Raw genomic sequence first — 26024 nt, 5'->3', positions numbered from 1 at the left:
GTCCGCCCGCTGCATCTGCATGTAGCCCCTGCACCATCCTTTGCCTGCTGCTACTTGGATCTCTGCCTCGGTAGCTAGGGGAACAGCATGGAGAGAGGCAGTGAATAAGAGCGACGGAATGATGAAGATGAGGATGAGAGGAGTTGAGCTATTTTGTTTCTTCACATGTTATATATGGGCATCTTCGTTTTGTTGGTCAAGATGTCAGCAGCTATGACCACTAACCGAGAGCAACAATATTGATCAGCTAGTTGCGATTTTCTTCTAGTACAGTAATGAGTAGCATTTAATTTAGCTAGTGGATCAAACACCTCTAGGACCTCAACCGAGAGAGATGGGAATGAGATGAGCCCGAGAGTGGAAGTGGGGGCGTGACGCGACGGCAGGCCAGGTAAGCAGCAAGACGTGGGCGAATGGGAGCGCGCAGGGCGCCATCATTGGCGCGGTCATGCTTGCTGGTTGGGTGGGGTGGTGGCCTAGTGGGACGCCGAGCGGGACGCGGCCTGCATGCTCCTCCTGGGTTCGATCCCGCACTCCCGCTGGCCCGCCTGACTTGCCGCCTTGGCGGAAGCGCACGGGGAGTTTTCGCGCCGCAAAGCCGGCGTGCCGTGCGGCATGGCCAACAGGACTTGTGGCATCTAGGTAGCATACAGAGGGCCGAGGCAAGAGAGACCTGTTGACGAAGCCAGAGCGCGGCGTGCAATGCAAAATCTCGTGAGAGCAGCATGGGAGGAGGAGCGCACAACAAACACATGAGCGCATGCGTATGTGTGCATGGCTCCACGAAGCAGCGCAGACGTCTCGTTGCGTTGTGGTCATGCTCATGCAAAGCAAGCCTCCGTCTAATCCGCGGCGCGCGCCGTGCCCAGCCATCTTTCCGTCGCCGCCGACGTCTTCTGAGTTCTGAGTTCTGTCCTAATAAGCTCTAACCATCTTTGGATTCGAAGACGTCGTGAGCGTCGGCGGCTACCAATTAATTGACATACCAACCCCTCTGCCATGGCTGCCTCCGCCGCAGCGCCATGCTCCGCTGGCCTGAGCCTCACCGCCGTCGCCCGTGTGCCTCCGCCACCGCCGCGCCATGGCGGCAGGTTCGAGCCCCAGCAGCTTTGTCGACGGCCAGCGGCGACTCTGTCGTCCACACCAGGCAATTTTAACCAAACCAACCGTTAGCTAGACAGTAGACTGTATGAACATTGCATTCCTGTTATTGCCAAGTGGTTTGGCATGATCTTTCTGATGAGCGAAACGACATTTTTTTGTCCCTTTAGTTAGGAGAGGCGACCGAATCATCAGACCTGCAAGTGCAGTGAGCATGGATGGCTGGGCGCAGCTTGAAGCGCCGGTTGCGGTTGTCACTGGGGCGTCCAGAGGGATCGGCAGAGCCATAGCTGTGGCTCTCGGCAAAGCAGGCTGCAAGGTGCTTCTTCAGTTACATGTGTTCTGCTTTTGCCATATCACAACTGAAAAAACTACACTGTTGTTTTGAGGAAGAAAACTTAGTAGATTCTTGTTCTTACAAACCTTATTACAAGGGTACTTTATTCGCATCATTAAGAGGAAAAACGAAGAAACGTATGTCCTGCTGAACCACCTCGGCTTTTTTTACTGTCCAATAAGGTGGTTGTGAACTATGCCAAGTCAAGCACGGAGGCTGAAGAAGTGTGCAGAGAGGTGAGCTGATTCCCGCTCTTGATCCAACCTGTGTTACAGTTTCATGCAAACCATGGCAGATGAATACAGCACATCACCTTTTCTATTTGTCGTGTCTTGTTTTGTTTTATCAAATTTGCGTCGAATTGAATGGCGGTTACTGCAGATCGAGGAGTCTGGTGGCACGGCGATCAGCTTTGCCGCTGACGTCTCCTGCGAAACCGAGGTTGAATCCATGATGACAACTGTGAGTTTGGCTTTTCTCTAGCCACATTTATAGTACTACATAGCGATCTAATCAAACGCATGAGCGTGACTCATTAATTCACAGGTTATCGATGCTTGGGGAACTCTGGACGTGCTGGTAAACAATGCAGGTCTGAAGCCTGAACTTTTGCATCTACATCGTGTCAAAATTCACCATTCATGGTTCCATATAACGAGCAGGGATTACTCGTGATGCGCTGCTGATGCGGATGAAGCGGACCCAATGGCAGGAAGTGGTAGACGTGAACCTCACCGGCGTCTACCTCTGCGCCCAGGCTGCGGCGACAGTGATGATGAGGAGAAGGAAGGTACCGCCATTTTTCCCAAGACTCCTGCGAGGATCGGAGAAGCCGTTTGTTACGAATTACGATCATAGTCTCTTATGACACAAATTTTGACTACCTGGTTTCCCCTAGGGGAGGATCATCAACATCACATCGGTTTCCGGGATCATCGGCAACGTCGGGCAGGCCAACTACTGCGCCGCCAAGGCCGGGGTGATCGGGCTAACCAAGGCCATGGCGAGGGAGTACGGGAGCAGGAACATCAATGCAAGTAGCAGCACCCCCTGCTTCTTTGAGTAGATGAAGAAGAAACATAACATCCTGTCTGAACTCTGAAACCATGAAGACATGCAAAGCTAAGCTTGTCTGAACTTGCGTCAAACTTGGCTTGCAGGTGAACGCCGTAGCTCCGGGCTGGGTGGCGTCTGACATGACCGCGAAGCTAGGGGAAGACGTCGAACGGAAAGCGCTGGAGACCATACCATTAGGTAGTACACTGAACGATCTTCTGATGAAGGCTTCTGAATCTCGATTTTGTTTTGCTGCTGCGGTGGCTGCTGATGTAACTTACAGGACGGTTTGGGAGGCCAGAAGAGGTTGCCGGCCTGGTGGAGTTCCTTGCCGTTCATCCTGCTGCGAGCTACATCACTGGACAGGTGAGTAGGGCTAACAGTGTTTCCGAGTTCCATGCGCACGAGTTCTACCATCAATTTCGAGGTTCTCAAGTTGTTAAATCGTGCTGGTGCTGGTGCAGGTGCTCCCTGTTGATGGTGGCCTGTCGATTTGAGCGGTTAAGGAAAAAAAACAGTCAAATAACACAATACAAGTACTATTCAAAATTCAGAAAACTTGAATAATTATTAGAATAGAAAAGAATCTAAAACTTTTCGCAAAAAGAAAATCTAAACTAAGATCTTAAAAGGAATTGCTGAGAAAGAGGCGCTGTCTTTGCTTCAATTCCCATTTTTTAGATGAGTAATCTAGATGCTACTCCTTTTACATTTCGATCAAATTAATACTATTCCCACTGTTAAATTTATGATATTTTTGTACCAAAGGTCACAGCCTTCAACTCCTCTCAGTTAAAAGCATAAGCAGTGTAACATTAGCTCCATCTTGGAGGCTTGGAGCCACCTTTGCTTCCTGGAACCTACTAAAAGAGCGATAACAAGCCAAAATCAGAATAAGCACACCGTATTATAGTACACAAGTAAAATAAAACAAACTCCCCTCAAGAAACGTCGGCGCAGGCTGCTCGAACGGGCGCGCGGCTCGTGTTCCAGGCGTGCACGACGGCCATGAGACTGGACGGCGACGCCGACGCGGCCTGGATCATCAGCACAAGCCTCGATGGACGACGGCTTCTGGACCACCCAGCTCGTCGCCGGCGGATCCCGCCCGCTTCGGCGGACTCAACGAACGCCACGGCGCGCGGTCCGCAGCGCCTCCGTCCGTCCGTTGCCGCACTCTCCAGTCCCTGCTCAAGCACCTCGCCGGTGCGCGCGGCTCGGGTTACCCATACGAGCTCAAGCAACTTTGAGGTGGCCTCTTGCGCGCAGCTCAGGGAGGCCGCCGTCCCCGCCTTCTGCCTTGTGCGTACACAAATGTTTCGCTCGGCAATGAAACTCTTCACCAATACATTGATGATCTGTTATGGTGCACGCCATGTTCCGGCTCGACGCCGTCGCGACCGTGCAGTTTGACGGTCACCTCCAGGCTCCAGAGCCCCCCGCGACAGCTCGTGCTCTGTGCCGCTGCTCGCGCGTGCAATGTCAGGCGTAGCGTGCACATGGCGACGAACGGCGCCACGAGTCCCAGGAGTCGGGTCGCGTCCGATGTCGCCGGGATCGTCGACGAGAACCACCTCCACCGCAGCTGCTACAACGTGCCCTTGCCGACATGCGCATGTCGGCGTGCAGCGTCCTGTCCATTGGCGCCGTACCGGCAGAAGCAGCTCGTGTTCGAGGCGTGTTCGGCGGCACGAGGCAGCGCGCTGGACGGCGACGCGGACATGGACCCCTCGGCCGCACCCGCGTAAACTGCTTCAGCACCGCTCCGCTCAAGTGTTCCACGCCGCCGGCCCCATGTCGTCCCCGATGGCTCCCGCTTCGGCGGCCTCGGCGAAGTATACGAACACCTCCGACGCCGAGCTCCCCGTGCTCCCTCACCGGCTCCGCTCGACGCCGTGGGCGGTCACGAGCTGCCAGTGCGGTGCCCGCGCCTCTTCTTCCTGGGCGCCGCTGCCGCCGGCGCTCATCGGACGAAGCTCCAACGCAGCGCATTCGTGCAGGGGACCACGGAGACTTGTCGCCGCATGCAACTATTCAGGTCGATCGATCTTGGTCGCACGGGGCTGATCCAACGAACAGGAAAGGCCAAGGGGTGGGCGTCCTCCACGGACGGTTCACGGAATCAGATTTGCTCCTTGTCAACCGATTGAGATTCTACTTTTCTGTCAATCGATGTGCAGGGCCGTCGGATCAGCGATGGACGTGTGCAATTGATTCACGTGTAATCCATTTAATCGGGCCCGCCTGTGCGAGCTGTTGTGCCCGTTTTGGTGTTATCGGGTCCATGAGTGTTATTGGGTTTTGCCTGTGCTGTGGCTGTTGGCTGGCTTGCTGTCTTCTCCTCTCCCTCTTTCATTTCTCGATTCCACCGGATGGGTTAGGCTTCCCATGCGGCAAGCTGCCGTCAGTGCCGCCGCTTTCCTCTCCGGTGCCGGCAACCTGCTCTGTGCTCGCTGCTTCTGACCAGATCTGGGTCCAACGATGCTATTACTCTAGCTTGGAATGGGCCGCTCGAATTTGTGTCCTATTTTCCATTTTTTTGGCTAAGACATGTGACAATACATATTGAACATCAATCTGTTCAATCCCCTCACGAGCACCTCCAATTGAAGCCTTTCCTAAATTTTCTGTTTTTCTTAGGGTTTCCTGAAATTTATGAAATTTGGGGGATGGGGGAGGAATCTTAATCCCCTTTTTGTTGGATCTTGTTGGATAGTATCTCCATGTCCTGCTGAGGCTATTGTTTTAATTTCGTCTCATTTGGATTTGATTCGAGTTGTCTTTGGAGTTTTTTAGTAGAGCACAGGTAACAGTTTTAGCTCTGTTTCTGTCGTTTCAACAGTTGCAGTTGCAGCATGTCAGCTCGTTGGCAGTAGCGAGCATCGATTTTGTCTATCAATAGAAGCCTTTCATTTTTTTTTTCAGATTGGCAGCAGCAGTGCAGGTTCTTGTTCATTCATTTTTACAGCTTGGCTTTTGGTCACTTAATTTTTCACTAGGCAGCGACAACAAACAATAGCTCCATAGTAGCAGAACGTAAGCGTTGGCAGTAGCTTTTTTTAGTTCAGCTGCTCGGCTGGTTTGTTTTTCTGAATTTCTATCAGTTCGGTTCAGGACAGATAAGAAGCTAAGCGCCCTTGCTAACTGCCTTAACTGATACTTAGATGGAACTAATTGAAAGAGAGCACTCAACGTGGATTCATTCTTTATGAAGTGTCTTTTTCGAGCTATAGTTTGCAATGTGATAAAAACTTTTTTAAGCATTCATTGTCTTATCTTTTTAAGCTTCTTTATTTCCTGTTTAATCTGGATTATTGCTTGGCACTAGACACACTACTCTACCTGTCCTTGTCTCCATTGGTAGTAAGAGCATAGTAGTAGTGGTTCATCCCTTATAGTGTTTTTATCAGTAGAATACATGACCGCTAGTTCTTGTTTTCACAGAAGTAATCTTGGCCTGCATGCTGGTGGCTAAATCTTTGTGTCATCAGTTTTTCACCAGCACTTTTGTAATCAAAGTCAAGTCCAACAGCTGCCAGACAACTTTGTTTTATTCAGAGCTACAGTGCAGCAATGTGTGCTGATTAATGTTAGCCTGCATCAATACATTTTTGCTTACAATGTAGTCTCAGTTTTTGTTCGTTAGTAATTTGTGAGGGGTTCTCCTTTGCTTTTGCTTCCGTGATGCTTTGAGATATTCCTAATTGTTCCTAGGGTCATTCTACTAGAGAGTCTTTGTTGATTTGTGTAGATTGGTTTATGCACTTAAGAAATGATGTATCAGATGACGATGATTCCTAAATTTCAGCAGTTTCTGTAGGCTACTCACCATGGGCAGAGTGGATCGAATTTTGAGTGGGGACTGATGCAGGTTTGTGTTGTGCCTGTCCAATGCCCCATCAATTTTTTAAAGCCATGAAGGGGATCTGAATCTTTTTGTGTTTTCCCTAACGTTTGATTTGTTGTTGCTGCTGACTTGTTGTCGAGTGTGGGTTGGTGGGGGTGAGTGCTTAGTCTCTTTTCCTGTAGTCTCAATGTATATTTTTTTGGCCATATGGTTTACTGTTTTTCCTGTACATTTCTTGTAGAATTGGCCTTCTGTAAAAGGAATCTTTTTCATACATTTTTTCTTCTTTTTCTCATGTCATGGATCCTGAATTTGTGGTGCATTTAGTTCTGTATTTGCACATGTATTTTTGTTCTTTCAACGATGCTCGTAGATCCTATGGAATATGTCTTAGTATTTGGGCACTGTCAGGTGGTGCCCGTCTCTGTGTTCTGAATGTGGTTGTGCATTCTTTTCTAACCTCTTTCTAAGCATTGTCATTATGTTCCCTTATTTTCACCAGAAATGCATCTCTATGCGGTTTGTTGCAATGTTTGTGTGTATCCGTTGAGGCTGTACTTTACTGAGAATTATAGTCGAATTATTCAAAATTTCTCCATTATGCAACTGTATAATTTTAGAAATTGGATCTTGTAACTTCATTTTGTCTTGTCTTTCAGTTTTCTTTGTGGGGTATGATTGTGTTGTGTCGTCACTGAAGATATAACTGGCAGGAGAAGCCTTTCAGGTACAATTCTTTGTGAATGAGGTAAATTAGTAATTCACGCTCCTATTTTAGTTGCAAGGTATTTTCTCAATGCTTAACTGTTGAATTGTGAGTCCATTACATTCCATTTCTTCTGATTCTGATGTGCGCCATGAGCATCCAATTAGCTGCATTTGGAGATGTGTGTGTTATTGTGTAATTCACATGGAGTTGTATTGGTTTCTATGTTCCATTTCTTATTCATCTGCTCCATTCCCCCTTTCTGTTCATTCATCCACTCCTTTTCTTGCATGTCTATTGCTATTATTCTAATTTTTTGTTTACTGTTAATTGGATCTACTTCCGAGATCTAGTTTTAGCCTGGCCTATGACGTTTTACACCCAACTTCTTTTTTTTCTTTATACATTTCTGTTCTGTATAATCATCATGCCTGGAGATTAGTTGTGCTTCTGTAGCCAATGGCATGTTCTTGTACCTTTGTACTATGAGATGTTAAGTCTACATTTTCCAAGTTTTAGTATGAAATTATATATAAGTTGTACTAGAATTACGACTTCATGTAGTAGTGTAGTTTTTTTTCGTTATTTTGATATAACTTGTAGTGTCCTCTGATTTTAGTGGTCCAATTGTAGTGTTGTTAGCATTAATCTTGTTGCTAGAGGGTTGTGTCCAGGTTCAGTAGTGCTGAGGTTCATTGCTAGTAGTGCTAGGTAGGTTTTAGCTTATAGTCAAGGAGAATAATGGCAGGTCATTAATTAGGAGGATATCATGGGCATGCTTATGGCCCTGTATCAGCTATATATGCACGAGAAGTGATGAGGGCTACTCTGGCCGCATCGACCAAAACTGCTTGTGTGTGTCTACCAGATAGAAACACTAAGTCTGTGTTTGTGATAAACACTCGAGACTCGAGAGGGAGTGAATTCCAACAATTGTAAGTTTGTTGGCCTTCAGCATGATGCCTTTCTGTATAAAAAATCATTTTTTGTGAAAACTTATTTTTTTATAAAATCATTGTGTACATAGATTATACTCCAAAATGTACATTGTGAATATTTAATTTGCCAAAAAAATTCATGATGCCCCCTGCCCACTCCCCCCCTTTTCCCCTTTGTCTTGTGAGAGTAATGATCTTGTGGTTATTGTGCAGGGAGGCATTTGTGGCCCGTCAGGTCCCCACATTCACAAATCAGCCTACTCCATAGTATGTATACTCATGAATTAGCCTCTTTTGCTGCTATTCTTAAACCCTTTGCATCTGATTTACAGCACACTATTGATTTAAGGAGCGATTTAGTTCCTTTTTTTTTGTGTCATGACTTCAATACCTATTCACACACTCATTTCATTGAAAATGCCAGAATGGGTCCTAGAGGAGATTGACAAAAGGCGCCGCGGTTTCCTGTGGACCGGCAAAGAAAAAGCCTTAGGTGCTCACTGTACAGTTGCCTGGCCAACAGTTTGCAGGCCTACTGACTATGGCGGCTTGGGTCTATTAGACCTCAAGATGGCGTCCTTCGCCCTCCGTCTACGATGGCTATGGCTGAAGAAGACTGACGCGAACTGGCCTTGGAAGAACCTGCAATTGGAGTTTGCCTGAGATACTGTTCTTCAGCACATGTTCCAGACTTCCATTCAGATACAGCTTAGGGACGGCAATCTAGCGCTCTTTTGGCAGGATGCTTGGCTAGGACAATCTTCACCCTCTATTCTGGCACCAGATCTCTGTAACTTGATCGCGCCGCAGGTGAAAAGAACAAGGACGGTCGCACAGGCGTTGCACCAAAAGCAATGGATTCTAGACTTTGCCGGATGCGCTACAGTGCCTGCTCTTACACAATATGTTCTTCTCTGGCACAAACTAGCCAATGTTCATCTAATCCAGGGAGTTGAAGACCGAGTCTTGTGGAGATGGGACGCCTCTGGAGTCTATTCTGCTCGTTCAGCCTACCGCGCCTTCTTTTGTGGAGCCACAAAGTTCGCTGCCGCTAAGCTGATTTGGAAATCATGGGCACCAATGAAAGTGAAATTTTTCATCTGGTTGGCAGTTAAGGAGCGGTTGTGGACGGCTGATAGAAGACATCGACATGGGTTACAAAGAAATGCGGAGTGTACATTCTGTGAACAGGAGCTAGAAACGACAGTGCACTTGCTAGCTGCTTGCCCTTACACAAAGGAGGTTTGGCACATCGTCTCGACAGTACTGCACATACAGAACACCACCTCACTATCTGAAACCTCCTTAACGGACTACTGGGTGCATAAGCGGCGAGCCATGAGCAGATCACTAAGAAAAGGGATGGACTCCTTGTTTATGTTGATCTCCTGGATAATTTGGAAACAGCGCAATGACAGGAACTTTGATAGAGCCCCAAAAAGAAATCCTCTACAACTAACTGAGCTAATCCGAGAACAAGCTGCTGATTGGTGTGCGGCAGGAGCCAAACACTTAGCAATGTTCCAATGGCCGCGACAACAGCAGGACGACGCTGAAGCAACGGTACCTTAGTGGTTTCTTACCTTGACCTTTGTGTTTAAACGGATGTAAATAAGTTGCCATGTAAGCTCAAGCTACATTTCAAAACCGTGTGCGTGAGCCTGGTAGGCTCGCGTTGTAATAATTCTACTCATTCTTCTTAATAAAAAGGTACGCAGCTCTCCTGCTATTCTCGAAAAAAAAAAGTTCCTTTTTTGATCTACAGCTTGATGTATTCTTATCGTTTGTATTATTGGTCTTCTAGAGGGAATTGCCTTTTTTAAGTATGTTTTACCTTGTCAAATAAGCACTTCTGAAAATGTGGAGGCTTCCAGTATCGATGTTGTGTTAATATATATGCCTAATGCTAGGATTTTTTTTAAGTATGGTGTGAATTAGTGGTGAACTATTGTTCTTTTCTTCCTGATGCAGTATGCAAAGATCCTGCCCCTTGGCTTTGATCCACATGCTAGGAATTTAACTATGGGTGTTATTTTGGTGTACAATGTTCTGAAAACAGTAGCACTACCCCCTTTTTATAGGGTATATCACGATTTTTACAGTAAAAAATTTGTTAGTTTTGACTTTTGGCCAAAATATAGTTAAGTATTTCACATATCTTTTAATATGATATTGGTTTGTTACAAATGACAATATATTCTAAGAGAAATTAATTGTTAAAATTTGCTTTTCAAAGAACTTTTCCCTACATAAACAGAAGGATGAACCTTTATTGGTCCCTCTTTTTTTTCAAGAGAATGCATTTATTAGTGTAATTACATACTGAACTATTTGTTTTCTTTTTCGTTTCAGGAGTTGAAGCAGCATTGTTATGAGCCACAATTTCATAATGTCATGTGTAGAGTAGCATGTCTAGTTGTGTGTTATTTATTTATTTTTATCAAGAAGATGGAGTAGGAGAAATTTCATCTGAAACTCTTTTGAGTTTTTTGTTTGTTTTTAGTTAGCAAAAAAACCCACAAAATTGCCCACATATTTACCTCTTAAATTTTTTTGTTTGTTGTTTCTTAGATTTTTGTACGATAAATTTACCTGTAATCTTTTGGCAATATTTTAGTACGCAAAATAATGTCATTCATTGTTGCGCGTATGAGGTAAGCTCGCATCGCTTTGAGAATATTCAAGTTTTTTTAGAACGGAGAATATCCAGAGGTCAGAGCAACTCCAAAAGTCTTCTAAAAATTCTCCCCCAAAACTATGTATCAGGTTTTTTCTAAAATTTTATTTCTCTAAAATATTATCATCCCACAGCATATCTTCAAAAATTAACTTCTCTAATATTTTAAAACAAGCTACGTCGTCGTCATCATGAGTGGGTCCGATCCAATTTTTTTTAAGTGGGCCGAATATAGTTGGCCCAATCTCACCTCCCCCTCACCATCTCTCCCTCACCATCTCTCCCTCTTCCGAAGTTAAAGAAGGCATTGAACCTTCCGGTATTTTAGATTCGTGCAAGTGATAAGATTCATCAGACATCAAACACAAATTCTAGTTCCCTTCCCTCCCCTGCCTGTGTTGTTGCCCCCGTGCAGGCCCCACCGCCCACCCCTCCCTCCCCTGTTGCTGTCACCACCCCTCACGTGGGCCCTGCTGCACACCGCCTTTGCTGGCTGTCGTCGGAGCCGGAGAAGAAGGTTGGATTCAATTTTTTTAAAAAAATATTTGTGCAACTTTTTAAAAAAATATTGGATTCAACTTTTTCTAAAGAAATGTTGCTCAACTTTTTTTCGAATAAATGTTTAACTTTTTTGAAGAAATTTTGGTTCAACTTTTTGTTCGAATAAATATTAGTTCAACTTTTTGAAAAAAATGTTGTTCCAACTTTTTTGAAAAAATGTTAGATAATATTTTTTATCCAATGATTTTTAGTGAGCATCGTTAAATGGGAGGGTTGAGGAAGGAGGTGAGGAAGAACAAGATAGTTGAGACTAGCCTCGCTGGGGTGAAAGCCACCCTCTACCTTCATATCAGACCTCCATCGTTCATTCGAGCAGAGCTCGCCGCCGGTCAAATCCGCGCACACGAGTTCTGCATCAAGGGCGTCGTTCGCTACATTGAGGGCCGCGTCGTGGACCGCGCGATGGCTGTGGACGAGCACCACAGTAGCGGCGGCGGCGAGGGCCAAGGATGCGTGATGTCCCGGCTCGCCACCAGCAGCTCCTCCGCCTCGCACCCGTCGCTCCCGATCCCGATCCGGCCGCCCGAAGCCGAGCCAGCCAGGATGGCCCATTCGCTCAACTGCCTCGACGACCCCTCGCGGGAGCAGGAGGGCCTAACCGGCGTGGCCGCGGTCGAGCACGTGCCCCTTTCCGCCGTCGCCTCGGCCGGCTACCGCCGTGCTCCTCCCATCCCTCGCCTTCCTCCCGCGCGCCGCCCAGCGCCGCCTGCGGCCCTGGCAGCTCCTGCTCTGCCTCGGCTCCGCGGACCACGCCGCCGTCGCCGCGGACCTCAGCCTCTGCCTCGTCCACGTCGACGCCAACCGCGCCGAGGAGGTCGCCGACACCGTCATGGCGCTCATCCTCGGCCTGCTATGCCGGACGCACCTGCTGTCGCGCCAGGCATTCTCAGCCCCGGCCGCGGTCGCCGCCGGCTGGCTCGGCTCCGTTCAGCCGATGCGCCGCAGCTCCTCCGCCTCGCTCCAAAAATCGGCGGGAAGGAATCTGCACGCGGGAAAGGACAACCGGGGCACGATTGGGAGAGGGGTGTCCCGCGGAAATATGCGGCCTGTATTTTTTTTTAAGAATAGGGATTTGTTGGAGCTTGACTTTTTTGTTTTTCTCCCTGTATAAGATAGGGTAATATAAAAAGAAAGGTGAATATGCATTGCTTTATGAAGCGCGCGCCACCACGGACACGGAGCACCCCAAGCAAGCTAGCTGAAACTGTAGCCACGCAAGCCACGCCACGCCAAAGCCCAACAACGGCGTCACGCCGCGAGCGCGCGAGACGACGAATGCGGCGGCCATCTCGTGCTTCCAGAGCTCATCCGCGGCCTCTTCTTCCACGCATGCGATCGACGAGGTTGTAGCCAGCGTCGTCTTAGTCGAATCGTCGTGTCAGCCAGCGGGCGCACTAACAGCGGGTAGCGTCCTTGTTCTGCTCCCATGGAGGAGCACGCCGCCGTCGCCACGCCGCGCGCGGGCGCAGAGGAGTCCATGTTCCTGCCGTTCCTGGCGATGTTCGCGTCCGTCTACCTCGTCGGCTACCTCATCGTCTTCCGGCGCTGGGGCGCGCGGCCCCGCGCCGAGGCCGCCAGCTGCTTCACCTCGCTCTTCCACGGCACCCCCGCGGCGCTGCTCGCCCTCCGCGCCGTGCTCTCCCGCCACCGCGCCGCCGCCGGCCACCTCGCGGTCCTGGCGGCGCCCAACACCGCCGCCGAGGGCCTGGTCCTCGACTTCAGCACGGCCTACTTCGCCGTGGACCTGGCGCACTACCTCCTCTTCCTCCCTGGCGAGGCGCTCTTCGTGGCGCACCACCTCGCCACGCTCTACGTCCTCGCCACCTGCCGCCATGCGGCCGGCGCCGGCGCCGCCGCGCTGCTGCCGCTGGAGGTGCTCGCCGAGGCCACCAGCGCCGCGCAGAATGTGTGGACGCTGGCGGGGATGCGCCGGCGCGACTCGCCGCTCGCCGCCAGGGTGTACGCCGCGCTGTCGCCGCCGTTCTACGCGGCGTACACGGCGGCGAGGGCCGCGCTCGGCCCGGCGTGGTTCGTGAGGGTGGTGGGGTTCTTCTACGCGTCCTCCGGCGGCGGAGGCCGCGTGCCGGCGTGGGCGTGGGCGTCGTGGACGGTGGTCATCGGCGCAGGGATAGCGGTGAGCATCCTGTGGGTGGGTAACCTGTGGCTGGAGTACTTCCGGGAGAGGAAGGAAAGCAAGCTGCTGGAGAGCAGCAAGCAGCAATGATCAATTCTGCAGCATTTGCATTTGCATTTCCATTCCCATTCATTCATTGCAACACCCACTACAGATCTGCCCTCTCATAATTTGGGTGTCATTAGCCTTATGACTGTATCTGAGTATTCAAGAAGTTGTATGGCTATGCTAATAGGTCTGCTTTCTTAGAGTTAATTTGCATTCTGGAAACATTTCACAGTAATACAGAATCAAAAATTGCAAAAACAGAGCATTACCACTTCGGTAGAGACATCGTTAACACTCTAGATAGAAACTGCCAGTAAGCATGGAACCGTAATAATGCTATGGGGGAGGAAACAGCAATAGGATGGACCAAGTAGTTCCTGATATACAATAGGATGGACCAACTAGTTCCTGATATACAATAGTACGGAACCGGAGAAACGATCAGATCAGTTGTTAGTTGACAATAATGTCAATCTTCTACTCGGTACTTGGTTACAGCAGAAATGCTGCCATAAGCTAAGCAAAACTTAAAACGCTGATATGGCTTTCCTTGCTCAGCTTGCATGCACTTAAATCCTTCCTGTTGGATGGTTACTGGTGGCAAACAAGACCCCAGGCCTTTGGTAAATTTTCCAGCAGATGAATCAGCCTCTTTTCATGTTAGGTGATATGCTCCGGCAGGAAAACTATATGCGGATGATGGAGGCCTTCGTCCTGTCGGTGTCCTCATTGTAGTAAAGCTCCACAAATGTGCCCCCACCAATTCCCTTTGCCAACCTCCCAGGGTTCATGCAAATAAACTGTTTCTGAACATCGCTGCCTTCCCCAAGGGAAAGCACCTGCAAACAAAATGTTCTCAGCATCACTTCATTTAAAAGCAAAGGAAGTAGCTCATAAACAACAGACATGAGTCACAGTTTCAACAATGAGCTCCAAGATGGTTAAAACCCAAATATATGCATATTAAATTTTTTCAATAAAATGTACTGCCTGTCATAAACTTGTAATTACCTTCACAAATGGAGCAAGATCGGAAGTAAGCAGGAGAACATCTGGAGCCGATGAGATTTCCAGGGCTTCCTTAGCAAGTGAGAAGTCCAATGGCACACCAGCAGCAGGAGGATATAGAGGATAGTAGCTGCAGGAGGTGTGCAACATCAGAACTCTGAAACTACAAACATAATTCATCCCTAGTAAGACAACTGCATAACTAAATGGAGTCACCTTTGTTGCTTTAATATGTGTGTTGCAAGTCGCCCAATCCTGTCGCCAGGCTTTCCAACAGGTGGCTTGCGAGAAATTTCCTCACCACTGAGCTGTTTCAAGATGTCCACTGTACAACAGCCAAAGTGTATCTGGAAAGTCAAAAGGAAACATTTTTGGATAAGATTAAAGTTAATGATAAAGATTCAAATAACAACATTATATGAGATGAATTTTGTTCATAATATGCATATATGTATATATTAAGAAAGACACATTTTCCAGTAAGTTGCCAAATTTGGTATATATCTTATGGGCAAACACAAGAACAATCAGCATTCAGGTCTAGGAATCCCAAGCATTGAATAACTCTTCTAGACAACGCAACAACTAGATAGAAGATGCAGGAGATGAGGAGCATATTAAGATCACAATAAGGATACAGATTTTCTTTTAAGTTGAATGACTATTTTCAGAAAAAATCACAGAAGAATAGCAAAAATATTTTAACTGAAATTAAAGCATCACTATCAGATACTCCATCCGTCCCAAATTACTATTCGTTTTGGCTTTTCTAGATACATAACTTTTGCTATGTATCTAGACATAGTATATATCTAGGTGCATATCAAAAGCTATGTACCTAGAAAAGTCAAAACGAATAGTAATTTGGGACGGAGGTTATATTAGACAAGGACAACCATATGTCCGTGATATTATCTGTTACATCCATTTATATACCGTACCTGGTTACAGCTGAATAGACTTGGATTTGCCAGACAAGAAATCTGCATAATGTACATAAACCTTTTAAAAACAAAGGGATATAATCATCAAATAGTTCTCAAGGGAAATCCTACAAAGTTATGGATATACCTGATGTGTGATATCTTCTGGTAAATTCAAGTCAAATGCAGGCTGCATGTAAGCAACAGTACAGATATACCATTAGAGATGCATGTGCTGAGAACATTAAAAGGGCTTAAATAACAATAACACAATGCATTTGCACATAGTATCGGACTACCAAGCCTAGGTGATTAGAGCAAACATGAGTTAAAACTCTCAGCAAAATTTACATCTAACTAAGCATATACTAGTTGATATGTAATGATACAGCAACATGTTTTATAATTGTTAAATCAGATCTGAATCTCAACAAGGAAAATTACAAACCTGAGGGAAAACAAAGTCATGGTGAGCATCACGCACGGATGGAATGAGAATTACACGGACGGTGTTCCCCAAATACTGGGTAAAGTCTTGTATCTGAACAAAAGTATATAAAAGACGAATTACTCTTGCATTTGACAATGTGCCAGCACGACATCTACAGAAATGAGCATTTACCTACCTTTCTCAGAATTTCAAAATGGAAAATATCATGAAATGTCTGGTCAACAGTTCCCTTTTTTATGTCAGGATGATCAGAATCAATAAAGGGTCCCATCTGCAAAAAAAACCCAGAGAGAATCAATTGCTATGTACAGTAGCAGAACATTTCAAATATGCATGCTTGTTTTGTGTACAAGATTGAGAGGACCCACCAATATGAGCAGTTGAGGTTGCTTACGACAAGCATATGACAGAAGTTCTTGCAATGGCTCAAACAACAGATTATCGGTGGTTGTGTAGGGACCTGCCGCAATGACCTATAAAAAGCATGAAGTATTCAAAGGTAAGCAATAAACTGTAAAATCCTATGACCAAATGGCATCTAAATTAAACTAATCTTTGGCATACTCTCCTGTCATTGAGCACATTAATACAATAAATGAAGAAAGTATAAACATACAGTTGACGCATAGGAAAAGAAACCAAAATAGAAGGGCAAATGAACTGACATATAAGCTTGGAGGAAACAACAATAATTATTCGTTAAACAGATATATTTGGTACAGCATTTTTTCCAAAGACCAGACAGTAACTAACCGATGACAATGCTCTTGGCAGAGTGCCAGCGTCAGAATTTTGGTGGTGGTTTCCATTGTCAACAGCTTGTTTCTTAGCACTAGGAAGTTGAGCATCCACAGAGACCGGTATCGAATCAATCAACTTTGATGCAACGAAACAGTGTCCACTGGGATTGTGGCCTTCAATACCCACCACCTGTTATTTAACTTTGTGTTAATTTGATTCAGTAGATAATGTATATGTCATTAGAACTGGCTGTGCTTACCTGTCCAGGAAACAAAGAGAAGTGATCAAGATCCTTCAAGTCAAGGCGCACACGCTGTCCCCTGGAGTGCTCGACACTAGAAAAAGATGTCGGTGTCGTTAGCCTAAACAAATAGCAAAATGTGACCAAGCAAAGATCACCACATGAATGGGCCCAAGCACACTCACCTGCCCTGAAGCAAGATGGATTTTTCATTCAAACGACCTTCCCCATCACAGGTTACCATGCCGACTGCAAACATTTTCTCCTGCAGAGAGCAAATAATTGGTTATGTGCTATCAAGGAAAGGGATGAGAATGAGATAAGTAGTTAACAGAGCAAAACTAAGGTGCCCTGCAGTTACCTCTGAAGCAAGAGTAGCATCTGCAGGTTCTCCACAAAACCCAGATGCAGAAAACAAGGTTGCCGATTTTCGTAACCGATCTTCCAAGTAATTAAACTGGAAAAGGGATGCAGTCAAAGAGCAGCTGCTAACAACAATTAAGAAAAAAAGATTGGCAGTGCCCTTACTCTGTCTTCCATTCTGTCATACATGAACCTGCAACCTGGTTCAGGCTGTGAGCGCTGAACTTGTAAGGAACATCTTTGACTTGGTTGGATTCTTTTAATTACTTCATCATCTGTGGTTTCAGCCTCATGTGTGCTTGGCATGCTAGCCGCATTATCAGCATTAAGAACATACTGCTGAGTAAATTTATTTACTCGAGTTGCGAAAGGGGTAATGCGGTCACCATTTGTTTTGGCCACTCTGCTGGATGATGGTCTGTCGCTTTTCAGAGTTAGCTCAGAGTTAAATGGTTCTCCAGGGGTTTTTTCCTGTTTAGAGCCTGGTGTCTCAAGAAATGCTGCTTCATCTGCGTGTGAATTGTTCAAGAGCCTGCAACAGTTACTCCTAGATTATGTATTTCCTTGATTATGATATAACTAACAAAGGTACTTCTGTGACAACCATGCACATAAGTGAATCTGATATGTGGAGCTAACATGTCAACATCGTTACTGGAGTAAATGTGAAGGTCGGCCTCTTCTTCTATTATCCTTTCTTTAACTTCATTTTGAAGGTGCGACTGAAAACCATCAAGATATGACCTTTCGAGCTTTAAGCCATCCAATTGCCTGCATAAATTAGTTCTTTCAGTTCCCCTAGTTGCATCATGTAATAGAACGGAAATAAAAAGCTTTACAATGATAAATATTGGAACATACCGAAAATTTAATAAGTGAAGTTCAAAAAAGCCAACAGTAACAGTATGGTTAAGTTCAGAAAGTCTAACAGTAACAATATGGATCCTGCCGTCCTGGTATCATAATCATATCAGGGGGGATCTCTTAATGCTAAGAAGCAAAAATTCAACATGAGCTGCGCTATTTTAATGGTACGTAAATATGGATAGGATTTAAAGTCTAAACAAGAGAACCAGCAAAGTTTGATAACAGTTAATGTAAGCCGATGTAGTGGTCATTTACGCTCAAGCCAATAAAACAAACAGTGAACCAAGAGGATCACGCAAAATATCCAGAAACTTGTGGCAACAGAATTATTTGATATTGCTTTAGTAAGGGGCTAAAAACTAGTCCAATGAGCAAACAAGGTTCAGGCCTCCATTAGTTAACAGGTGTGTCCTGAATTTCCGCTTTCCCTCTGGCAGTTCAGATGAGAAAAGTGTCTGGACTGGCATGTCATGAAGGTTCTTCAAAAACTTATCAGAACAAGTAACATCTTATCAAAATTAACCTAACATCTTATCAGAATTAACCAGCACCGCCGCACAAATGATATGCTTGGTTTAGCGGCAAAAGAAGTTACCATTGTTTTTATAAGTTTATATACCCAACTTCACAAAAGAATGTGCCTTTTTTCCCCCACATACAGTGCCAAAATGACCTACAGACATTATTGCTGGCTTCATTTCATCTGCAGAAGGTGCTACAGTTGATGTTATTTGCAACATCCTTATCTGGGATGAGCTGACCTGTTGAGGTAGTAGACCTCCCAGTTGGAGACGAGGTCCGCGGGGCTCATCTTGTAGTTGATGCAGTAGGTCAGCACTGCAAACAAAACCACACTCACATGAGCACAGATCAATACCGAGGCCAGCCGAAAACCGGAGAAGGAGGGGAGGTGGGGGCGGGCGGGCGTGCTTACGCGTGGAGAGGATCTGGGCGGCATCCTCGGGGCCGGCGCCCCCGATGGAGAAGCCGCTGCTCTCAAGCTCCGCACGGATCTCTGCCTCCATCGCCCCGCCGCTGCTTATTCTGTGCGCAGTCGAGGGTACTTCGCGAGCGGGGGACGGCGACCCTGCGGCGTGGGTGGAGAGAGAGAGGAAGGCGAGGGATCTGGGGACAGAGCGAGGTGGGGTAGCGGGAAATGAGGTGACGAAATGGCGGGAAAGATTTTGCGGCGGGGTGGACGGAGGAGCAAGCAAACCCTAGCTAGACGGACGGGTGGGGTGGGCCGTTACTTGTTGGGCCATGTGGGCTTGAGTAAACCGGGCCTGGTACGGAGGACGAACCGAGTCGACTCAGTCGAGGTCCAGATTTTGAGCTACTCTGAGATTGGGTCTGAAGCACATGGGCCATGAGTTTGGTGAGGTCAAAGCATATTGGGAGGATAAATGAGCAAATTGGGAACGTTTGGGTTGTTTTTCTCTTTCAATTCGATTCGATATTTCGAGACGAGCTTTGTGTATGTACTGTTACCAAAACCTTTGATGTCACTCCCTCCGTCTATTCGTTTTACCTTTTCTCCTAAATATATACTGCGTTTAGATACATAAATTTTTTTATGTATCTGAAAAAGCTAAAATGAATAGTATTTTAGAACGGAGGGAGTATGTTAGTAAATTGTTTCGATATAAACAATAGATAGAAACATATGTGTTTGTTTTCTCAATGGTTTCAAATCATCTAACTAATCACGATTCTCTTCACTTTTTTTTTCTATTCAGTTGCCGTTCACCTTTTTAATTAATCGTTGCTTGTAGCAACTTCTATTGCATGACGGTGATATCATGTTTGAACTTAAGTTTAATGTTGTTGAGGATTGTTTATATGTTGAAGTTTTTTCCAGCAATAGTAAACGAATCTAATTGTCATAGCAGTCACCAAAGGCGGATACAGGAGGCTATAGGCCCCCTACCAGCTCACACCCATGAATATCTCCTTGAGCCCCCAACATTCTTTGGCTATAGACTGAGGAGAGCGAGGGAGAAGAGAAGAGAGAGGAAGGATAAGAAGGATGGAGTAGATGAACCCCTCAGGAACCGGTCTTCATCCATCACTAGCGGACACTATTACAATGAGGGAGGATAATATCATGAGGAAACACACCTTCACCAGTTAAAAAGTTTTATTTTTTGTATGAATTGTAAATAAAAATATCTCTGAAATTAAAAGGTGTAAATCAGACAGAGTGTAAAAGAATCTAGCAAAAGTATTGTTTATAATACCATGCACGCAAGCTAAAAGTAGCATCACAATTTTGCAAACGCATAATTCTTTGCAGGTTCCCTACGTTTGAACCATCTGAACCCCTAGCCAAAACCGGCGACGCCGACGCAACAAACCCCACGAGGAGAAGCCCGTGCGTCTGCGTGCAGGCTGCCACGCCGCCTCTCACTCGCCACCAGCCCACGAAAACCCAAGCTGTTCAAACCCCACCCTCGCCTCACGCACGGCCGGCCGCCGCCACCACCCGCACGCCAACTACCTCTCGCCCGGCCCCACACGTCAGTCCCTCGCCAGTATAAACTTCCCCTCCCCTCACCTCCTCCTCCCCCTCTTATCCCCTCGCCTCCTCCCCACCTCCGCCGCTGCGCTCCCCCTTCGTCTCCGCCCCACCTCCCCCTCCTCGGATAGGGTTAGGGCTCCCCACCCCCCACCCGCGAGCGCGCGCGCCATGGCCTCCTTCACCTGCTCCCAGGTCGGCGCGGCGGCCGCGGGCGGCGCCTCGCCCTTCCTCTTCTCCCGGCGGCGGGGGAGCGGGCCCGCCCCGCCGAGCTCCCCCTTCGTGGGCCGGCGGCTGGCGGCGGCGGTGCGGATGCGCGCACCCTCCCGCGGCCCCCGCGGGGGCGCCGCGCTCCGGGTCACCTGCGAGAAGGTGGTGGGGATCGACCTGGGCACCACCAACTCCGCCGTCGCGGCCATGGAGGGCGGCAAGCCCACCGTCGTCACCAACGCCGAGGGGGCGCGCACCACGCCCTCCGTCGTCGCCTACACCAAGACCGGGGAGCGGCTCGTCGGCCAGATCGCCAAGCGCCAGGCCGTCGTGAACCCCGAGAACACCTTCTTCTCCGTCAAGCGATTCATCGGGCGCAAGATGTCCGAGGTCGACGACGAGGCCAAGCAGGTTTCCTACGGCGTCGTCAAGGACGAGAACGGCAACGTCAAGCTCGACTGCCCCGCCATCGGCAAACAGTTCGCTGCAGAGGAGATTTCCGCGCAGGTATAGCTCTTCAATCCTCAGTCACCTTTCCTCTAAAAGGAATCCTCGGTTACTGGAGTGCACTTCACTGCAAGTTTGTTCTCAATGCAATTTGGTAAATGTGCTACGTTTTATATAGACATTCGAGCTAGATGATGTAGATAGATGCTATGTTTGTTGTTCGTCAATTGGGTATATCAAAAAGTTATCAGTTTTACCAGATATAGCTCTAGGAGCATACATGTTTGTATGCACCTAAATATAGTGTATGTCTAGATGCATACAAACATCTATGAACCTAGAAAAGCCAAAACGACCTACAATTTGAAATGGAGGGAGTAATAGTTTGTCATGCAACTGGATATAGGACCTTTGAGGAAAAGTTTTGTTCAGTCATGGAAATACGTTTCAATTTAAAGACATTTTCATTTTAATTTGGCACTGGATAGGCCATGTTTGAATCCTTAACTTGCTCTGGACTCTGGAGTTCTAATCCTTTCGAGAGTTAGCGCCTGTTTCGAGTGCGGGGATTTTTTCCAGAACGCTGCACAATGTAAATTACGGTTGCACCAAGCTGGGCTTTGCGTATTTTAATTCCAGTCTGAAACAAGTGGCATTGCTATATGATTTCTATCAACATTGATGATTGTTTGAAGTTGTTGAGTTATTTGTATACTGTATTTCAGTTATCACCTGTTTAATTTGTATTTTGAGTAGCTTCCAGACAAATATGTTTGGGATGCTTGCTGCTTATCATTTTACTTTGATTTGTTGTACATTTGACTTATCATGGTTTATTACTGTGACAGGTTTTGCGGAAGTTGGTGGATGATGCATCTAAGTTTCTTAATGAGAAAATTACAAAAGCAGTGGTTACTGTCCCAGCATACTTCAACGATTCACAAAGGACAGCAACAAAAGATGCTGGTCGTATTGCAGGGCTGGAAGTTCTTCGTATTATAAATGAACCAACTGCTGCATCATTGGCGTATGGTTTCGAGAAGAAAAATAATGAAACAATTCTAGTGTTTGACTTGGGAGGCGGTACCTTTGATGTATCTGGTAAGCAACGGTCTCCCTGTTGATTTCTCCATTATAATTGTCCAGGAGTATTAGCCCTACTTTCTCAGGTTTTGCCCAGTTTGATCTATGAGGTGTCAAATGGTCTGTCCAGGAACTTTTAAGTGGTATTTTACATTGCTCAACTCTTTGAGCCATGTGTTTGATGAACACTACTTTTAAAGAGAATTATATGGTTGCAAGAGTTATTATTACAAAGATAAATTATAAGGCATGGATCCCAGATCTTTTCTGGTCCTCTTGGATTGCTCTATTTGGTTATTGAACTCATATTGAAGCTTTCTGAGTTGTGAAGTCAATTTCTGTGATCAAATTAACAACTTGTTGACCAGACTGTTGTAATCATGTCGATCATTTTCCATTCATATTTTTCTGTGTGAAAGTGAGATTCTGCCGGTGTCTTGCTGTTACACTTTAAATGATTTCTTATGTTTATACTCATCTTACGACTAAAACAATACCATCGTGCAGTATTGGAGGTTGGAGATGGTGTATTTGAGGTGCTTTCCACATCAGGTGACACCCACCTTGGTGGTGATGACTTTGATAAGGTGCCAAATTTTCTTCTGTTCTTTTTTAGCTATAAATCGTACGCTGAAACTTGAATTGTATCAACTGATGCCATTTTGTTTCTTTTTATGCTGTTATACATTTTACTGTGAAATAGTTTTTTCTTACATTTGAGTCCTTGCCTTTTGGTAACACGGTTCTGAGTAACAAACACTCTGTAGATTTCTGACTTCTATGTTAGAATTCATAAACATGTGATTTGAACTCCTGAAAAAGCAAATGAGCAATACATGTGAAAAGTCAGAACACATTGTGTAGTACCAATTGAATGCAATGTTTAAAAATGGGGTGCTAGGCGGAGCAGCATTGCCGTGCTTAGCTAGGCATTTTTCTGCCTTGAGCAGTTCAGGGCTTTGATAGGATTGGGGAAGATGAACATTGGTCATGCAAGTCATGGGTGCATGATATGTCAATTTTTATGTTCTAGTATGAAAATTCAATATATTTAACACACCCTTACTCTGGTCACCTGGAAAATGTTCTAGCATTTTTTTTCTCAAAGATCGATCATATTGAATTTGGAAACCAGTCTAAGTATCTAACCAATTTCAGACATTATGAGTACAATTGTTTCAGCACAAGTTCTGCAATTTTTGGGGTGATAGCTCTCCAGTATATTGATCATGTTATCCTTGACCTGTGCAGAGAATAGTAGATTGGCTAGCTAGCAACTTTAAGAAAGATGAAGGCATTGATCTTCTGAAGGATAAACAAGCCCTTCAGCGGCTTACTGAGGCAGCAGAGAAGGCTAAGATGGAACTGTCAACGCTCACACAGGCCAACATTAGGTAGGTTACTTCTCAGTTGTATGTACAAAGATAATATTTAAACTTGAACTTCTCTGCTCAGCTGTTGATCTACATCATTTGGAATTGCTTATTCATGAACGCCTTAAATGCAGCTTGCCATTCATTACTGCTACTGCTGATGGGCCGAAACACATTGAGGCAACCCTCTCGAGAGCCAAATTTGAGGAACTATGTTCAGACCTTATCGACAGGTAATCATGGACATTCTGTCGGTATTTTGAGTCCAGTTCTTTAAAATCATTTATGTACTTGTATTTATGCTCGTTTTACTAAGGCTTTACTGACATTCTCTTTGGCAACAGGCTTAAAACTCCTGTCAATAATGCTTTGAAAGATGCCAAGTTGTCGGTCAGTGATCTAGATGAAGTGATTCTTGTGGGTGGATCCACACGAATCCCTGCAGTGCAAGAACTTGTGAGGAAGCTTACTGACAAGGATCCCAATGTTACGGTCAACCCTGATGAGGTTGTTTCTCTTGGGGCAGCTGTGCAGGTGATTTTCTTTATTCTCAAATGTGATCTCGTGTTGCAGAGTATAATCCTTACATGGAGAGCCCTTAGTTCATGTTTCTTCCCCACATGTTTGTAAAGCTGCGTTTATAATGAACTGCAGATAGCATGGCATTACATAGTAAAGCATCATTTTCGACTTATTCAATATGCCACATTTAATATCCATTGTAATACCAGGGTGGGGTTTTGGCTGGAGATGTGAAAGATGTCGTTCTTCTGGATGTTACTCCATTATCTCTTGGTTTGGAGACATTGGGTGGAGTGATGACAAAGATTATCCCCAGGAATACCACACTGCCCACCTCAAAATCAGAGGTATTCTCAACAGCTGCAGATGGACAGACGAGTGTTGAGATCAATGTTCTCCAGGGAGAGAGAGAGTTTGTCAGGGACAACAAGTCTCTTGGAAGCTTCCGGTTGGATGGGATTCCTCCTGCACCTCGTGGTGTCCCACAAATTGAAGTGAAGTTTGATATTGATGCAAATGGTATTCTCTCAGTTGCTGCGATTGATAAGGGCACTGGAAAGAAACAGGATATCACCATTACTGGCGCTAGTACGCTACCTAAGGATGAGGTATGTCACAAAACTTCAGCTTAGGCATTATTTGGTTTGATAAATGGTAGTGAGCTGTTTGTGGTGATTTGGTGGCCGGACATAAAATTTGCCAGATTTATTTCTCGTCATGTCAATGATGTGGTGCTGGTTTCCTTTTGATCTGGCGGTATCATTGACAACTCTGATGTCACTGTTATGTTTCTACCATTCTGTAGAATAGTATGATACCTCTGGTTCCATGAAAATTAGTACCTGCATTGGTGCATGAACCCTTCTTGAACTGCCTCCTTTTGCAGGTTGAGAGAATGGTAGAAGAGGCTGACAAGTTTGCCAAGGAGGATAAGGAGAAGAGAGATGCCATTGACACCAAAAACCAGGCAGACTCTGTGGTCTACCAGACCGAGAAGCAGCTGAAGGAGCTCGGCGACAAAGTCCCTGCTCCTGTGAAAGAGAAGGTGGATGTGAAGCTCCAGGAGCTCAAAGACGCCATTTCTGGTGGATCAACACAGGGCATGAAGGACGCCATGGCTGCTTTGAACCAGGAGGTGATGCAGATCGGGCAGGCAATGTACAACCAGCCTGGTGCAGCTGGATCTACCCCTGATGCTGAGGCCGGGCCTACGCCTGGTGCTGGACCTGCGAAGGGACCCAATGATGGGGATGTCATTGATGCGGACTTCACAGATAGTAACTGAGGTGTGATTGATGGATCCGGCGATGTGTTGAGCATGGGTGGCAGTAGGGAGTGAACAAAATCGTTCCCTTTTTTGTCCTTTGAAATGTACTATAGGCTATCTAGTGTGGAACTGATAGAGATAGTGTTTTTGCAAACATTGCGCTTGATTTTGACTCAGGGATTATCAGAATGCTCTATAAAGATGACAGAAGGGCAAAAGGTTTTGATGGAAATTGTAGCTCATTGGAAAGATGTTTCTTGCAATAAAATCATGACCTGATCAGTTGCCTGTCTATAGTATATTGTTCGGTGTTAAATAAAAAGTCAGTCCAGCTCCAAACAGTCAGTCCGATCTTGATGTGATCAAGCGAGTTTACACCTCTGCAACTGCAAGTAACATACAAACTACAAAGCATTGAACAATTGCCCCAGTACCATTGACAGAGGCCTGGCAATGCTTTTCCTGTACCATGCATGTTTGGTCGATGTCAAACCAGAAAGTTGGTTGCGACCATAGCAATGGTGGCTGCCTGCTGTTGTTTCGTACAACAATGAATGTCCAAATCTCGATGGGATCAGGACACTACATCTACACCTCTGCAAGTACTG

General features: G+C 46.1%; 4 protein-coding genes and 1 long non-coding RNA gene across 8 annotated transcripts; 4 read left to right on the top strand and 1 right to left on the bottom strand.

Annotated features, from left to right (window-relative positions):
- The first annotated feature begins 570 nt into the window (after positions 1 to 570).
- On the top strand, positions 571 to 3318 carry LOC117849999 (3-oxoacyl-[acyl-carrier-protein] reductase 4). Of its 3 annotated transcripts, none has more exons than XM_034731766.2 (10): positions 571 to 1147; positions 1272 to 1420; positions 1621 to 1674; positions 1820 to 1900; positions 1985 to 2030; positions 2101 to 2228; positions 2337 to 2471; positions 2599 to 2692; positions 2796 to 2860; positions 2959 to 3318. In XM_034731766.2, the coding sequence occupies exons 1-10, from the start codon at positions 1000 to 1002 to the stop codon at positions 2989 to 2991; spliced, it is 933 nt and encodes a 310-aa protein (XP_034587657.1). In that variant the 5' UTR covers positions 571 to 999; the 3' UTR covers positions 2992 to 3318. The 3 variants fall into 3 exon arrangements, with proteins under 3 accessions (XP_034587657.1, XP_034587651.1, XP_034587656.1); XM_034731765.2 differs by having other exon boundaries at positions 576 to 1147; positions 2778 to 2860; XM_034731760.2 differs by having other exon boundaries at positions 572 to 1147; positions 2599 to 2860.
- A 1187-nt stretch (positions 3319 to 4505) lies between these two features.
- LOC140222335 (uncharacterized) lies at positions 4506 to 10594 on the top strand. 2 transcript variants are annotated; one of them, XR_011897722.1, is made up of 5 exons: positions 4506 to 6365; positions 7001 to 7068; positions 8199 to 8252; positions 8410 to 9695; positions 10338 to 10594. It is a non-coding gene; the product is annotated as an uncharacterized lncRNA (long non-coding RNA). The 2 variants fall into 2 exon arrangements; XR_011897721.1 differs by having other exon boundaries at positions 4507 to 7068.
- Positions 10595 to 12036: 1442 nt separating this feature from the next.
- Positions 12037 to 13612, top strand: LOC117850653 (TLC domain-containing protein At5g14285). Its single transcript, XM_034732511.2, has one exon. It carries the CDS (start codon positions 12650 to 12652, stop codon positions 13445 to 13447), a length of 798 nt encoding a protein of 265 aa, XP_034588402.1. The 5' UTR covers positions 12037 to 12649; the 3' UTR covers positions 13448 to 13612.
- Positions 13613 to 13644: 32 nt separating this feature from the next.
- LOC117850652 (uncharacterized) lies at positions 13645 to 19185 on the bottom strand. The gene is made up of 16 exons (XM_034732510.2): positions 18934 to 19185; positions 18761 to 18836; positions 17772 to 17903; positions 17298 to 17664; positions 17131 to 17226; positions 16955 to 17034; positions 16788 to 16863; positions 16541 to 16717; positions 16156 to 16260; positions 15963 to 16058; positions 15785 to 15877; positions 15485 to 15526; positions 15355 to 15396; positions 14630 to 14760; positions 14417 to 14543; positions 13645 to 14244 (listed from the first exon to the last, which is right to left on the bottom strand). The coding sequence occupies exons 1-16, from the start codon at positions 19022 to 19024 to the stop codon at positions 14092 to 14094; spliced, it is 1884 nt and encodes a 627-aa protein (XP_034588401.1). The 5' UTR covers positions 19025 to 19185; the 3' UTR covers positions 13645 to 14091.
- Positions 19186 to 20612: 1427 nt separating this feature from the next.
- LOC117848821 (stromal 70 kDa heat shock-related protein, chloroplastic) lies at positions 20613 to 25708 on the top strand. The gene is made up of 8 exons (XM_034730373.2): positions 20613 to 21231; positions 22020 to 22272; positions 22762 to 22841; positions 23506 to 23648; positions 23762 to 23860; positions 23972 to 24161; positions 24359 to 24757; positions 25036 to 25708. Exons 1-8 carry the CDS (start codon positions 20686 to 20688, stop codon positions 25432 to 25434), a joined length of 2109 nt encoding a protein of 702 aa, XP_034586264.1. The 5' UTR covers positions 20613 to 20685; the 3' UTR covers positions 25435 to 25708.
- Positions 25709 to 26024: the final 316 nt, after the last annotated feature.

This window comes from Setaria viridis, chromosome 3 (genome assembly GCF_005286985.2).
Source record: "Setaria viridis chromosome 3, Setaria_viridis_v4.0, whole genome shotgun sequence".
NCBI classification, from domain to species: domain Eukaryota; kingdom Viridiplantae; phylum Streptophyta; class Magnoliopsida; order Poales; family Poaceae; genus Setaria; species Setaria viridis.
Note: the sequence above shows the minus strand (reverse complement) of the source record. Positions and strands in the feature narration are given on the sequence as shown.